This window comes from Pteronotus mesoamericanus, unplaced genomic scaffold (assembly GCF_021234165.1).
Source record: "Pteronotus mesoamericanus isolate MK-2021 breed Mesoamerican mustached bat unplaced genomic scaffold, CSHL_Meso_final scaffold_507, whole genome shotgun sequence".
Classification (NCBI taxonomy): domain Eukaryota; kingdom Metazoa; phylum Chordata; class Mammalia; order Chiroptera; family Mormoopidae; genus Pteronotus; species Pteronotus mesoamericanus.
The window spans coordinates 15,727,520-15,742,800 of NW_026555319.1; the positions used below are offsets into that span (position 1 = coordinate 15,727,520).

The window sequence follows — 15,281 nt, forward strand, 5'->3', positions numbered from 1 at the left end:
GTAAACCCACCCACTAGCTCCTGGCCTTCGTGGCAGAAGTCTGTTGCTCATCAGGTGCTCTCGCAGGGCAGCAGACAGCGGGCAGGAGGGCAGGCAGGCCTGCTGCAGGCTTTCAGCAGCTGTGGGCTGGTCCCCTGGTGGTTAAGCCATGGGTAGACACTAGAAGGGGGAGCTTATGCAAAACTGCACGTAGTTCAGTTTTTGCTGTTTGCTTCATAAACGAAGCAGGGGGAGGGAGGCTGCCTCCCCTTTACTATAATTCAGACTTAAGTCCTGCAAAAATAGGACACTTCTAAGGAGGGGGCGGACAAAGGGGGGAAGGTAGGAAAGGACAAGGAGGACAGAGAAATTGGGGGGAAAGAGGGAAGTATGTGACGGGGGAGAAGGAACAGAAAGGGGAAGGGGAAAGAAGTGGAGAAAGGAGGGGCAAATAAGGGAGAGACAGAGAATACAGGGCATGATGGACATTAAAGGGGAAGAGAGACAAGGAGAAAAGAGGTGTTCAGTGCTTTATAGATACAGAAAATAATTGCTGAACTCAAAAAGGAAAAGGTAATACTACACGTAGGGTGAGTTTGCAGGCAATGGAGCGGGCAGGGCTTGAGCCCCAGAAAAGGTCACCGACTACACAGCTGGGGTTTGGAGGCTCCAAGCCTGAGGGTGGGGGCCACACTTCCAAGCCCACCTTTCGCGGTCATCCTGAGGTGGTCTCCCTCCAAAGACGCAGCGGGCCGGGAACTGTCCAGCTGCCTGGTGCTGAAATGTCCTTGCGATCCTCCGTGTCTCCAGCAGGGCTGTACAGTCCTTCAACAACTGCTTGTTAAGCACTTACTGTGTGCCAGCCATTGTTCCAAGGGCTGGGTAAATCAGCAGTGAATAAAGCAGACAAGAATCCATGCCCTTATGAAGCTTACATTTAGGGAGAAGAGACAAGATACAATTCCAACGTTAGAAAAAAGCAGTGGTCACATGCTATTCCCCAGAGAGGTAACACAGTGGAACAGGATGCCAGGCTTGGAAGTGAGCCCCCACATAAAGGATGTGCTGACATTGTGTCACAGCCTGCAAGGACTCTGTGCTGAGCAACCTGTTAGAAGCCAGACCCCCACCCCAGCCAGCTGCCTATTCCCTCTCTGGGCAGGGCGGGGGGTGTGTCTCTCATTCCTGCCCCCTTAGGTCATCTAGGCCCTACTGTGTTGGAGAAATGGGGTTCCACCCTGCGTGTCCAACACCAACCTGGATGATCTGAGACCCTGCCACCAGGCCAACACAGGCAACTTACATCCTCACTCTGGCTTCAGTTTACTTATCAATAAAATGGAGAAAATGATCCTTATCTGGTGAACCAGGTCTGAAAAGGTACCAAGGAGAAAGTGGAGGCAGCATACATGGGCGGGATTCTCGGTCACTAGGGTCGCATTCTTCAGAGCCCCGGTGCTCACCACAGGGTCTAACCTTGTAGGTACTGAATGAATGAAGTAGCAGCAAGGCTTAGTTGGTGTTCACAGAGAGCTGTGCTGCATTATCCTTCACGCTGCAGCCCCGTTACTGAAGGGCACTCGTCTTGGGGTCTGTAGGAGCCCAGATGGCAGCCTGGGGAGAGCAGGGGTGAGGCCCAGTTCTGAGTGGGTCCTTCAGTGTGGGCCACTGTGGCAGACACTTGGAGGCAAGAGCCAGTAGCCAAGCAGCTTTGGGGGACCCAGCACACTCCACTCACTTGCACTAGATTCCCAATGTTTTATTGCCTAGTCCAGGCTCCAGGAGCCCTATTTAGCCATGAAACCCCCTCTTTTTCTCTCCCTTTTCGGATAAACACTTACCATCATCCTGAAGTAGGTGCTTTGGGAAATGCTGGACTGAGATTTGGGAAGGACTTGAGAATCCTTGTCCCAAGGAAAAATTTTAGAGGTTTATGGGGTTCTGTAACCTGCATTTACCGTGTGTGCCTATTGCATAGCAGATGCTCAGTGAACACGTGATGGATGGATGAATGAATGAATTTGTTGTTCTATTCACTTCCAAATGATAAGAATTGACAGGGGGAAGGTAAAAGCGATTCGAGGATCAAGGACTCAGGGTAGAGTCACTTTTAGTCCCTTCTAGGCCACAAGATTGGCAGGAGAACTGATGGAATTTGTGCACCTAATGACAACATGGAGTGGTAAGTGTGATGTGGTGGATTAGCAGCAATCCCAACTTCATGCCCAGGGAGGGAATAATTAACTACATGTAGGAGTAAAGGAGGCCAGAAATGGCTTCTTGGAGGTGAGCCTGAAGGTCCCTTTGGGGGAGTGACCTGAGAGGTCCCACCCTTGTGTCACTTTTCCAGCCATACCTGCTTGGGACGTCTTGCTTGGAACCCACAGACAGCTGCTCTGCCATGGTTGTGGCCCCCGGGCCTTGACAGTATCCACCTCGGCCCCCACCCCCTTTTACCTGGCCCCTCCCAACACCCCCCTTGCTTTCAGCTGCCTCTCAGCCTTCCCACACCCCGAGGGTGTCTCTGCATTATGCAGATGACTGAAAAGACCCAGCAGAACAAGGCTCTAATGATAAAATTACAAGCAGAATGACAAGTAAGTGGGGGGCCATGTGAAAGCAAGTGGGCCCTGTATAAGCCCCCCCACAAAGTGCCATCCTCAGAAGCCTGACCAGATACTCACCTCCATCCTCCCAGCACCAGGTGCAAAACAGCTCCTCCGCCCCCTGCAAACTAGAGCATGTCTGGATCTTTAAATAGGGGGAAAATGCTTCATCATGTTCTGCTTCTCCATGCAAAACCAGAAACTCCCTGCCCCCTCCTGCCTCCTCCCCAGCGCACTCTCCTTCCAGTAAAACGTGGTTAAAGGGACAGCACCGTCACTCCTCCATCACTCAGGGTCTGCTTAGAACCAGGGGGCTGGGAATAAGGGGGAGGACAAAGAGAAAAAACCTGGCAGAGGACTTTTCTGAGGGATCAGTCCATTCTCATGTCGGGGATCCCACAGAAGGAAGACCGGTATGAGCTGGGAAGGGAGCGGGTCGGGGGGCGGGGTGAGCTAACTGAGGGAGGCTCAGAACTGGGAGGGGGTACACACTGAGTCTCTCGGGGATCCCTTCCCAGCACCTGGCATCCCCTGGGGTCCTCTCATCTCCCAGTGGATAAGCAGGACAGCCCAGGTGGGTGTGTGGGAAAACTTAGCAGAAAACAGGGGTCAGGACCCCGAGCAGAAAGTTGAGTGGCCGAGTCCTTGGCTCCCTTTGCGACCCTGCCAGAACATTCACTCACCCCTTCTCAGCTTCCCCTCTGCAGAGCACACGGTCAGGCAAAGGGATACCCTTACCTCCTGCCCCTCCCCGCCATGTAAAGGCCGGGTTAACCCCTTTCTCCCCGACAAGGAGCAGGCCCTGTCCCCAGTGCTGAAGTGCCATCCGCAGCTCTGCCCCCACCCCTAAGGCATTTGAAATTAGCCACAACAGAGAAAAAAGTCAAATCACACCAGCAGTTGCAAGACCCCCCCTAAAGAAATGCAAGGACCCCTTTTTATACCTGACCCTCCAATATGGCTAACAGCAGGGACAGACTTTAGTACCCCTAAAGCGCCCCATCGCTTCCCAGGGGGTGTGAAGGGATGCCTATGGTGGCACCCACTTATCTGTTGTGGGGGTGGGGGAAGAGTTGCCAAGTTGAAGCTGAGGAGATGGACTTCCTAGTTGTGGGAGAGCAGCTGCCAGATCCAGAGGCAGCACGTTGGTTCCCCTCCCCCAATTTAGCCAGAGCGCCCTGCCCCACCAAGCTGAAGCTGCTTGGGGTGCTGGGGGCTTAAGTTGCAGCCTGTCGCAGGGCGAGGCCCCCTCCATGTACACACGGAAAAGTGGGGTGGGTGGGGGGAAGATCAACTTGGCCAAGGTCATTTGACCAGCAAATTGTGGAGCTGACTTCCGTGGGAAAAACCTGGTCGGGATGGCTACTAGTCCACCGGTCACTCCCTGCGCCACCCGGGGACCAGCTCTCCCAACTCCATGCCCAGCCCCCAGGAGACCCCCTCTCTGCGTTTCCTGACCCTGCCACTCAGCCCAGGTTCCTCCTGCCCACGCAGGGACCCTCTGCCGCCTTCACTGAAGGTCCTTCTTGCGGAGGCCAGCCGCAAGGTCTCCCACTTCCTACCGTGTCTAGACCCCTGTGCCACCCCCCACGTCCCCAGCTGGACTCCCCCTCCTCAACTCCAGGTTCCCCTCCCTATCCTGGGGCGGCTGCAGAGCTTCTTGAGCCCTCTCCTGGTGGCCCCTCTAGCTATTAGGGGAACAGTTGAAACCCCATTCAGAGGTCGTCTATCTCTGCCCTGCGGAACGCCTCCCTTCGGGATTGCCTTGCTCCCTCCCAGTTCCGGGGCGGCTGCAGACACGCTGCACCGCCGATCCAGAGGAGCCCTCTAACTAATAGGAAAATCTTGTGCCCCCATTTCATGCAGCAGCCCCCTCATCCTACTGCCCACACAGTCTCCCATCGCTCCATCCCTAAGGCACTCTGCCCCTATTCACACCAGCTCTCCATGTCCGCTCCCTATTTCGGTCCCTTTCTCTTATTCAGAACACAGTAGTAGTAGGGTCTTCCGAGTCGCCGCCGGGGGTCCCCGCCAGTCCGCTCTGGGAGTCCTCTACCCCCTAACCTGACCTCCAGGCAGGGGGCTCTTCTGACGCCTCTTGGATTCCCCTTCACTCGCAGGTCCCCCCTGCCCCGCCCCTCTCACTGCGGCGGAGCCGGCCAGCCCCGGGGCAGCAGGGGAGGAGGCGGGCGGGGCCCTCCTCCCCCGCCCCCCCCAACTGCCGAGGGGCTGGACTCGGCCCGGCTGCTGTATAAAAGGCGTCCCGTTGCTGCCGCAGTGCCAGCCGCCCCGTCCCGGCCCCAGGCTCCCACTCCACCGGCGGCCGCACCTGCTCCAGCCATGATGAGCTTCAGCGGCGCCGACGCGCTGCTGGGAACCCCGTTCGCGTCGCTGCACGGAGGCGGCAGCCTGCACTACGCGCTGGCTCGAAAGGGCGGCGCGGGCGGAGCGCGCTCGGCCGCCGGCTCGTCGAGCGGTTTCCATTCGTGGACGCGGACGACAGTGAGCTCCGTGTCGGCCTCGCCCAGCCGCTTCCGCGGCGCGGCAGTCGCCTCCAGCACCGACTCGCTAGACACGCTGAGCAATGGACCGGAGGGCACCATGGTGGCCGCGGTGGCCGCGCGCAGCGAGAAGGAGCAGCTGCAAGTGCTGAACGACCGCTTCGCGGGCTATATCGACAAGGTGCGGCAGCTGGAGGCGCACAACCGCAGCCTGGAGGGCGAGGCGGCGGCGCTGCGGCAGCAGCAGGCGGGCCGCGCAGCCATGGGCGAGCTGTACGAGCGCGAGGTGCGCGAGATGCGCGGCGTCGTGCTGCGCCTGGGCGCAGCGCGCGGCCAGCTGCGCTTGGAGCAGGAGCACCTGCTCGAGGACATCGCGCACGTGCGCCAGCGCCTGGATGACGAGGCCCGGCAGCGCGAGGAGGCGGAAGCGGCTGCGCGCGCGCTCGCGCGCTTTGCGCAGGAGGCCGAGGCGGCGCGCGTCGAGCTGCAGAAGAAGGCGCAAGCCCTTCAGGAGGAGTGCGGCTACCTGCGGCGCCACCACCAGGAAGAGGTGGGGGAGCTGCTCAGCCAGATCCAGGGCTGCGGTGCCGCGCAGGCGCAGGCACAGGCCGATTCGCGGGACGCCCTCAAGTGCGATGTGACGTCGGCGCTGCGCGAGATCCGCGCGCAGCTCGAGGGCCACGCGGTGCAAAGCACGTTGCAGTCCGAGGAGTGGTTCCGAGGTTCGCAAACGCCGGGGGGTGGGGTGGAGAGGACAGGGCGTCCCCTGCTGGTCGCGCAGCGAGGGCGCGGGGTGGTGTGACACGAGGGGATGCTGGTGGACTCCATCACTAGGTGGCTGGACTGAAGAGTGGACTCCCCAGCTGCCCCATGCAAAGTGCATAATCCTTAGTTGAGTAATGATTTCTCTCTGGGTCTCATGTGGGACCCACCCCCACACTCCACGACGGTGGCTTCACCTTTGGCTGCCCTCCGCTCGGGTCCTTATGATTGTCCTTTAACTCTGGGGCCCCTCTCGTCTCCCCTGCCATAGTTAAGTAACTCTACACCGAGGCCCCTTTCCATCAGGTTCCCTCCATAGCTCCGAAGCAATGCCAGCTTCCGATCTCAGGCGCTGGGGACTCTTTGCCCTTCAAAGTAACCTGCCTCCCAAGGTTGCCCATCCCCCGTTCCTGCCCACCGGCAGGGGCTCCCTTCTCCTGAATCTTTTCAGGCTCCTCCCCACTACTTAGGGGAGAGGTGGGGCGTTCTCACATGCTTTCTTCCCAGGGGGGACCATCACTACAACCAGTTTGTACCTGAGACTGGGGTGTCAGGTGAGCCCTTTAATGTCCCCTCTCCTGGCCTGGGAAACTGGGACCACTGGGAGCCTCCCAGTCTGCCCCCCTCCACCATGCTGCTCTGAGTCAGCTAGACTGCAGCTGCAGCAGCTCTGAAGCTTTTCCCAGCAGCTGCGGGGTGACCTTGATCAACACTTGTCCTCTCTGGTTTTCATGTGTGTTTGGGTTGAAAGGTGGAGGTGGGCTTCTTACCCTGGAAAGCTCCATGATCCACCCCCGACCCCGACCCCACCACCACCCCCCTCTGCCAAACTGTAAAACTTTTTGCATGGTTCTTGGCAGAGGGTGCAGGTATTTCAATGATTTCCAAACAGCTCTGTAATCCACAGTGGGTAGGAATCCTCACCCATCGGGATGGTTTCTAAATCTTTGCTAGTGCTGCAAGGGAAAGCCAGGAAAGCTGGGGTTTGGGTGTATGGCTTTTCCTAGTTCCCCCCACCCCACCCCGCAACTCCTCTGCAGTGGCAGAACTGCCCCCTCCCCCATCTCTGCCGCAAGGCTCCTCCCGGAGCAAACCCCTCTGTTCCCTTGGGCTTTGCCCTGTGTACAGGCAGTCCATCCTGCCCACCAGCTGGCTCCCCTTCTTCCTCCCATGTTCCCAACTCAGGCCCTGGGTGTAACTATCACAGGATGTTCATTTTCAGGAAATGCAGACTAGTCTCTAGAACACCACTTGCCCCGGGAGATCTGGGACCCAGCAGCCCTTTCCTGGCCGGGGCCAGGTGTGGCTGCTATTGGCCCAGGAGCTCCAGTGCCAGAATGTGCAGCCACAGGAGCGGGCACACAGGCCCCAGGCTCTGCAGTGACCTTGGGCTCTGCACAGCAGAAACCTGCAAGGAAGGGGCCGTGGCTACATGGTGGCTTACAGCACCCTTATGCTTTCAAAGGTCAAAAGCTCACGAACTTGTTTAGCACAAGTTCATAGTTAAACTCTGAGCCACAAGTTCAGAGTAAAGCCAGATTTCACATCTGAGCCCCAGTACTGCCAGTCCTTGCTGGGAAGCTGAACCAGGCATTAGGACCAGAAATGGTGGCTTCCTCTGCCCTGTAGTGTTTCTGAATCCTGAGTTGGGGAGATGATCTAATCTTTGGAGCCAGTTAGACTCCGGATTTGAATCTCAACTCTGACACTCACTAACTGGGTGGCCTTGGGCAGTAGACATTTACCTATAATACAAGATAGGATGAGTTAAACAGCCAAGACGTCACCCAGCACCCAGTAGGTCCTCCACACATGTGTGTCCTCTCCTGGATCTGGGCGTTGGAACACATGTGTGTCTAACCTTGTCCTATTCCCTTCTCCCCCAGTGAGGCTGGACCGCCTGTCAGAGGCAGCCAAGGTGAACACAGATGCCATGCGCTCAGCACAGGAGGAGATAACGGAGTACCGGCGCCAGCTGCAGTCCAGGACCACAGAGCTGGAGGCACTCAAAAGCACCAAGGACTCACTGGAGAGGCAGCGCTCTGAGCTGGAGGAACGGCATCAGGCTGACATCGCATCCTACCAGGTGGGCAGGGGTGGGGCAGAGAGCCAGACTGCCTCACCTGGTTGGGGGACCGTGGACAAATCACTGTCCTTCTCTGAGCTGCATTGTAGGGGTCAAGACTATGGGCCTTGGAGTCAAATACACCAGACATACCAGTATGTCCTTCTAACTGTGCGATCCTAGGAAGTTTATTTGTATCTCTGAATCTGAATTCCTTCGATGATAAAAAAAGAAAGGGAAAAAAAGAATGCCAATGCCTGCTTTGCAGAGCTGTGAAGGTTAAGGAGATGGATAAACTTTTTAAGAGATGAGTGTGGCCCTGGCTGGTGTGGCTCAGTTAGTTGGAGCATAGGCCCATAGACCACAGTGTCATGGGTTCAATTCCCAATCAGGGTGCTTACAAAAAGACGACAAATTGATGTTTTTCTTTCTCCATTCCTCTCTTTCTGACAGCAATGAAAAAATGTCTTTGGGTGAGGATTAAAGAGAGAGAGAGAGAGAGAGAGAGAGAGAGAAAGAAAGAAATATGAGTGTGAATGTTCTTAGCAGGCTTTGATCACAGTAAGGAAATTTGGTAAATAGTAACTAGTGTCTTTGAGTGTATGTAACCTGGGGAAGGTGTGGGCAGATTCCCCATTAAAGACAACTGGCAAAAGGAAATATACCTTAAACATTTAAAAAAAATTTTTATCCTCAAGGATACAGTCATTGATTTCAGAGAGAGAAGGGGGAAGAGAGAAGGAGAGGGATCGGTCAATCCCTGACTGGGGATCAAACTTGCAACCTAGGTATGCGCCCTCAGGAATCAAACCCACGACCTTCTGGATGATGCTCCAACCAACTGAGCCACTTGGCCAGGGCAAAAACATCACACTAAAAAAATTTACTATGCAAATAATATGTGGCAATGATAGAAAAATGAGAAAACCAAGAAAGCAAAAAAGGAGGCAATGAAAATCAGCCATAATGGTTTACTTTATGTAATTAATTAATTGTTTTAAAAGATTATTTATTTATTTTCAGAGAGAGGGGAAGGGAGGGAGAAAGAGAGGGAGAGAAACATTGATTGGTTGCCTCTCACATGTGCTGCAACCAGGAACCAGCCCTGCAACCCAGGCACATAGCCTGACCAGGAATCGAACCAGCGACCTTTTGCTTTGTGGGATCACATCCAACCAACTGGGTCACACCAGTCAGGGCCATAATGGTTTACTTTAAACTGTGGTTAAATGGGCCTGGGAACAGGGGAGAAGCTTCAACTCATTTAACTTCTGTGTTTATGTATATTGTCACAGTTGTCAATAACAGATGCTTCCCGAGCCCTTTCTATGAGGCAGGCACTCTGTAGAATTGGGGAACCAATAGGGAGCCAAAGCAGACAAGGCTCTGTTCCCACTGAGCATTTTCTAAGCTTAAGAGATCTGTAAAAATTCAACCATCATCCTGCCAACCAGTGACAACCATTGTTGGAATCTGGTGTGTTTCATTCTAGACCATTTCCCTGGCTGAAGTTATTTACACAGCTGAATTTTTGCTCCACATGGTTTCCATGCCCGTGAAGCGGGCCCCCGCAGCTTTGACAGGGTGGGTGTTGGCTCCAGCTGCACGGCTGGACAGGACTGCTTTGGGTTACACGGCACCCAACCCCCAGCTTCTCTGGTGCTGAGGCTGGCGCTTGACGCGTCTGTGGCCTTTCGTCCCCAGGACGCTATCCAGCAGCTGGATGCTGAGCTGAGGAACACCAAGTGGGAGATGGCAGCGCAGCTCCGGGAGTATCAGGACTTGCTGAATGTCAAGATGGCTCTGGATATTGAGATTGCCGCTTACAGGTGAGGTGGGCCAGGGGAGGGGTCTTCAGCGCAGTGGGGAGGCCTTGTGTTTTACAAAGAGCTAAGCCTGGGGCTTTGAGCCCCCAGTGAGGCAGCCTGCCTGTCTTAGAGGTCAAGATGAATTTTCTTACTGTGGTAACATATATGAAACATCAAATCTGCCATTTACCCATTTTTAAATACACAGTTCCGTGGCATTAAGTGCATTTACATTGTTGTGCGATCATCACCACCAACCATTTCCAGAACACTTTGCAGCATCTCAAACTGAAGCTCTGTGTTCATTAAATGATAACTCCCCATGCTCGTTTCTTCCATTCTCCCAGCCCTGGCAACCACTATTCTACTTTTTGAGAACAAAAATGTCTTTTTTTTTTTTTTTAGATCTTATTTATTTATTTTAGAGAGGGGGAAGGGAGGGAGAAAGAGAGGGAGAGAAACATCGCTATGTGAGAGATACGTCAGTTGGTTGCCTCTCACGTGCCCCCAGTTGGGGACCTGACCCCCGACCTGGGCGTGTTCTGGGAGTGGAACTGGCAACTTCACGTCACAGGCCGGCGTTTAGTCCACTGAGCTATATGAGCCAGGGTTGAGACACAAAAATCTTGATAATGACTTGTTTTCATTCTGCCAGTGACTTAGAGGTTAAAGTTCCTCACCCCTTCCCCAAATTCAGCCAGTCAGCGGCGGAGTTTAGCAGGGAAAAGAGGTAACTGAGTGGTCAGGGGCCTTTACAACTTTCTCTCTCTCTGAGTTTCTTAGCTCTCTGTGCATTTGTTTTTCTGGAGAAATAAAATGGAAGTGATAGTAAGTGTACCTACATGAGGAACATTTGAAATCTTGCTCCCCAGCATGTTGTCACTTGGGCTCAAATAAACTCTTATAAAAATTCTTAAAACTAAACAACAACAAAGTACAGTAACCATGTCATGGGGTTGTTGGGAATAGCTAATCCTGTTCCTGAGCTCATCCAGGTAATGCAGGATGGATTGTTGGGCTCCTACAGGGCAATTCCTCAGTAAATGGTAACCACAAGAAAGCCATGAGACCACCCAGCTTAGCAGCTTCCTGCTGAGGAGCAGAGCTGACCCCATGAGGACCTGTCCCAATTGCTGTCTGCTGACCCTTCACTTCCCACCTCTTGACTCTAGTCTGTAGTCCTATTACTCAAAGATTGGTTCATGAACCAGCACAATTAGCATTGTCTATGAGCTTTTTAAGAAAGATATACTCTCAGCAACTCTCGCCCCCTCCCTCAGACCTACTGAATCAGAATTGCGTTTTAATAAAATTCCTGGGTGATTCCTACATCATTACATTTGCCAAGTACTTGGTCTGCAGAGGCAATCCCACATTCTTAGGCGGGCATTTCCAGGCCCTGTCTAGTCACCATTTCATTGACACAGCGCTCTGAAGTAGGGCCTCTTATTATCCTCTTTTTTTTTTCTTTTTTTTTTTTTTTTTAACCAGTGAGGAAACTGAAGCTTAAAGAGTTTGAGTGGCTTGGCCAAAGTTACACATCTAATGAGTCGCAAAGAGTAGAAACTGCTGCCATCATCCTATTCCCAAAACCCAAAGGATGAGAATACATGACAGGAGATCCTTGAAATTCAAATGGGAACGTTCTTAGACCTCTTAAACCCAAATTTTTAACTGTGAAATTCTTTGCTCAGCCCTCAAGTTTCTCTTGAATAACATTTTATTTATTTATTTAAGAAGAATTTTATTTATTTATTTATTTATTTTTAGAGAGAGGGGAAGAGAGGGAGAATGAGAGGGAGAGAAACATCGATCAGTTGCCTCTCACAGGCCCCCAGCCAGGGATCCGGCCTGTAACCCAGGTGTGTGTGCTGACTGAGGATCGAACCAGCGACCTTTCACTTTGTGCGACAATACTCAACCAACTGAGTTACACCAGTCAGGGCTCTTGAAAAACATTTTAGTTGTGGGACAATAAATGTAAATTTTGTTAATGTAAGCACTCTTTCGAGGGCAATTTTTCAAGTAAAAAAAAAAGTTGTTTTATCTCATAAGTTACAGCCTTCATTAGCTGCATTAAATAAAAACAGTGCCATTGGGGAATGGATTCTGGAGGGTTTGCGGGGTGATTTCCTAAGTGACTTTCTCCATTCTGAAAGTGCCCACCATTCATATTTTTTCCTCTGCCAAAGTCCCTATCATGGACGCTGCGGACCTTCAGAGGAAACCAGGAAGACCCCAAAGTCACCAATCTGCTCAGAGTTAATAGTAACGTGTTCCATTACCCTTTCTGCAGAAAACTCCTGGAGGGTGAAGAGTGTCGGATTGGCTTTGGCCCAAGTCCCTTCTCCCTTCCAGAAGGACTCCCTAAAATCCCTTCCACGTCCACTCACATAAAGGTCAAAAGTGAAGAGAAGATCAAGGTGGTAGAAAAGTCAGAGAAGGAAACAGTGATTGTGGAGGAACAGACAGAGGAGATACAAGTGACCGAAGAAGTGACTGAAGAAGAGGAGAAAGAGGCCAAAGAGGAGGAGGGCAAAGAGGACGAGGGCAAAGAGGAGGAAGGGGGAGAAGAGGAGGAAGCGGAAGGGGGAGAAGAAGCAGAAAAGTCTCCCCCAGCAGAAGAGGCTGCATCTCCAGAGAAGGAAGAGGCCAAGTCACCACCCAAGGCCAAGTCCCCCATGAAAGAAGAAGCAAAATCGCCAGCTGAGGTGAAGTCCCCTGAGAAGGCCAAGTCCCCAGTGAAGGAAGAAGCAAAATCACCAGCTGAGGCCAAATCCCCTGAAAAGACCAAGTCCCCAGTGAAGGAAGAAGCCAAGTCCCCAGGGGAGGTCAAATCCCCAGAGAAGGCCAAGTCCCCAGTCAAGGAGGAAGCAAAATCACCAGCTGAGGCCAAGTCTCCTGAAAAGGCCAAGTCCCCGGTGAAGGAAGAAGCCAAGTCCCCTGAGAAGGCCAAGACTCTCGATGTAAAGTCTCCAGAATCCAAGACCCCAGTGAAGGAGGAAGTAAGGTCCCCTGCAGACATCAAATCACCCGAAAAGGCAAAAAGCCCTAGCAAGGAGGAGGTCAAGTCCCCAGAGAAGGCCAAATCTCCAGTGAAGGAGGAGGCCAAGGCTCCCGAGAAGGAGGTCTCAAAGAAGGAAGAGGCAAAGTCCCCCGTGAAGGAAGATGAGAAACCCCAAGAGGTGAAAGGCAAAGAGCCCCCAAAGAAGGCAGAGGAAGAGAAAGCTCCAGCCACACCAAAAACTGAGGAGAAGAAGGACAGCAAGAAAGATGAGGTGCCCAAGAAGGAGACTCCAAAGCCCGAGGTCCAGGAGAAGAAGGAACCTGCTGTGGAGAAGCCCAAGGAAACCAAAGTTGAAACCAAGAAGGAAGAAGCGGAAGATAAGAAAAAAGCAGTGACTCCAGAGAAAGAGGCTCCTGCCAAGGAGAAGGATGAGGCCAAACCCAAAGACAAGACTGAGGTGGACAAGAAAGATGACACCAAGGCCAAAGAACCCAGCAAAGCAGCAGAGAAGGAGCCAGAAAAGCCAAAGAAGGAAGAGGCGCCAGCAGCAGCTGAAAAGAAAGAGGCCAAGGAAGAGAAAGCCACAGAGGCCAAGAAGCCCGAGGAGAAACCCAAAGCACAGGAAGAGCCCAGCAAGGAGGCCTCCACACCTGGCAAAGCCAAGACAGAAAAGGCTGAGAAGTCCTCTAGCACAGACCAGAAAGACAGCAGGCCTGCAGAGAAGGCCACAGAAGACAAGGCCACCAAGGGGGAGAAGTAAGGTAGGGAGAAAGGAACACCTAGAGCAGCCAAAGAAACTCAGGAGGGTCTGGGAGCTCAAGGGCCGGCATAACAAATTTTCACTTTTTCCCTCCCTTTTCTTTATATAAGAAACTCTGCTTAGATGGTGGGGCTCTCCTTCACCAAACAGGAATTTCTGTTAGCAATACGTTAGCAAGGAGGGGCACTCCCCACCCCACCCCATGTCCCAAACCCTCCCCAGGCGATGGACCATCATGTTATGATAGCTTATGTAGCAGAATGTGACATGTGCCGAATGCCACACGTAAGCACTTGACTGTAAAAACTGCCCCCCTCCTTTCCAAATAAGTGCATTTATTTCCTGTATGTGCAACTGACAGATGACCGCAATAATGAATGAGCAGTTAGAAACACATTATGCTTGAGATGTCTTAACCTATTCCCGAATGCCTTCTGTTTTCCAAAGGAGTGGCCAGGCCCTTGCCCAGAGCCCTCCATCCGGGAAGAGCTGGAGCGGGTGGGGCTGGCCACCGGCCACTAATTATGCCAGGGCGCACTTTTCCCCTGGAGCCCACTTTCAATTGCTTCTGTGCAATAAAACGAAGTGCTTATGAAATGAACATGCTGGTCCTGTTATTTATTCTCTTCCCGCAAGGGACAAGGCCAGGGGAGGTCTAGATGTCCCAAGGCTGCACAGGACTGAGCAAGCATAGGGGGTTCTCTTGAGATTCTGGAACCACTTACATGGCCTCTCTGGTACTATTTCCTGAGCACGGACCATGTGCCACACTTACTCTGATGCAGGCAGTGTGCTAAATGCTTAATTTTTATGATCTTGTAGACAGATGGCCTGGCACAGGGTTTCATAGTGTGGTCCATGGATCATCTACATCAGCATCTTCTGGAGCCTTATAAAATGGCTTGATTCTACCCTAGATCATTGAATCGGAATCTGAGAGGCAAGCCCGGGAAAGGCTAACTCCCACTCGTTCTAACGCATACTGAAGCTGGGGAACAGGTGGCGTTCTGAAGACACGGAGCGGTCTATTTATAGAGTCTGTGTATGTCCTCTTTTGTAAGGAGGAATGAGCCTTCTGAATGGGGGGGGGGGGGGCATCTGTAGCTGATTCACCGGGAGTGAGGACTATAGTCCTCACTTTTGGGAACAGTTTGTCCATAGTCACTTACCTGGACTCCCACATGCTTCTCCAGACAGGCTTTTGAGAGCTGTGTTCTTGTGGATTTATGTTGGGTCTTTACTGTTAAGTTTTTGTGTGATTTCCACCTTTAGGACTATCGTTAATCCTTGTTCTGTGAGCGCCTCTCCTGGGAATTGCGTCTTTCCCTGACCCAAGCACATGGTTCTCAGAGCCACTGCATTCTCTGATTGCCTTACACCACTGGTCACTGGTGAAGGGTCAAAGATGGCCACCTGACCCCAGCTGAGCCAGTGAAAGTCCTTCCCTGGGATTTTAAACTTGGGACCAGTGAGAGCGGTTGGAAGTCGTCTGGTTGTGGAAAATGGGGGTGGGGATGATAGGGAATCATAGCTGTGAGTTGCCATTTTTCCTGACTGTGGAAAAGCTAGTCTGTGAGAGAGGGTAAGATAAACAAACAGACAAGATACCTCGTGAGTCATGGTAGATTTCAGGGCCCTGATTCTGCTGCTCCTTCCCACGGCCCTTCTTCGAGCCAGTGAAGTCCCTTTTTGCCCAGGCTCATTTGGGGCCCAGCTCTGCCGTTTGCAACCAGAAGAGTTCTGAATAATAAAGTGACTGAAGGAAACGGTCACTATGTTACAAACTGAGTGGT

General features: G+C 52.7%; 1 protein-coding gene across 1 annotated transcript; it reads left to right on the forward strand.

Annotated features, from left to right (window-relative positions):
• The first annotated feature begins 4,889 nt into the window (after positions 1-4,889).
• NEFH (neurofilament heavy chain) lies at positions 4,890-14,049 on the forward strand. Its single transcript, XM_054594401.1, has 4 exons — positions 4,890-5,808; positions 7,735-7,934; positions 9,618-9,742; positions 12,018-14,049. The coding sequence occupies exons 1-4, from the start codon at positions 4,926-4,928 to the stop codon at positions 13,486-13,488; spliced, it is 2,679 nt and encodes an 892-aa protein (XP_054450376.1). The 5' UTR covers positions 4,890-4,925; the 3' UTR covers positions 13,489-14,049.
• The last annotated feature ends 1,232 nt before the right edge of the window (positions 14,050-15,281 follow it).

Bases quoted from the DNA above. Each gene is read 5' to 3' on its own strand.
- NEFH (XM_054594401.1), top strand. From the start codon at position 4,926: ATGATGAGCTTCAGCGGCGCCGACGCGCTGCTGGGAACCCCGTTCGCG. The intron at 5,809-7,734 runs GTTCGCAAACGC...CTTCTCCCCCAG, and splicing joins GTCCGAGGAGTGGTTCCGAG to TGAGGCTGGACCGCCTGTCA. The intron at 9,743-12,017 runs GTGAGGTGGGCC...CCCTTTCTGCAG, and splicing joins ATTGAGATTGCCGCTTACAG to AAAACTCCTGGAGGGTGAAG.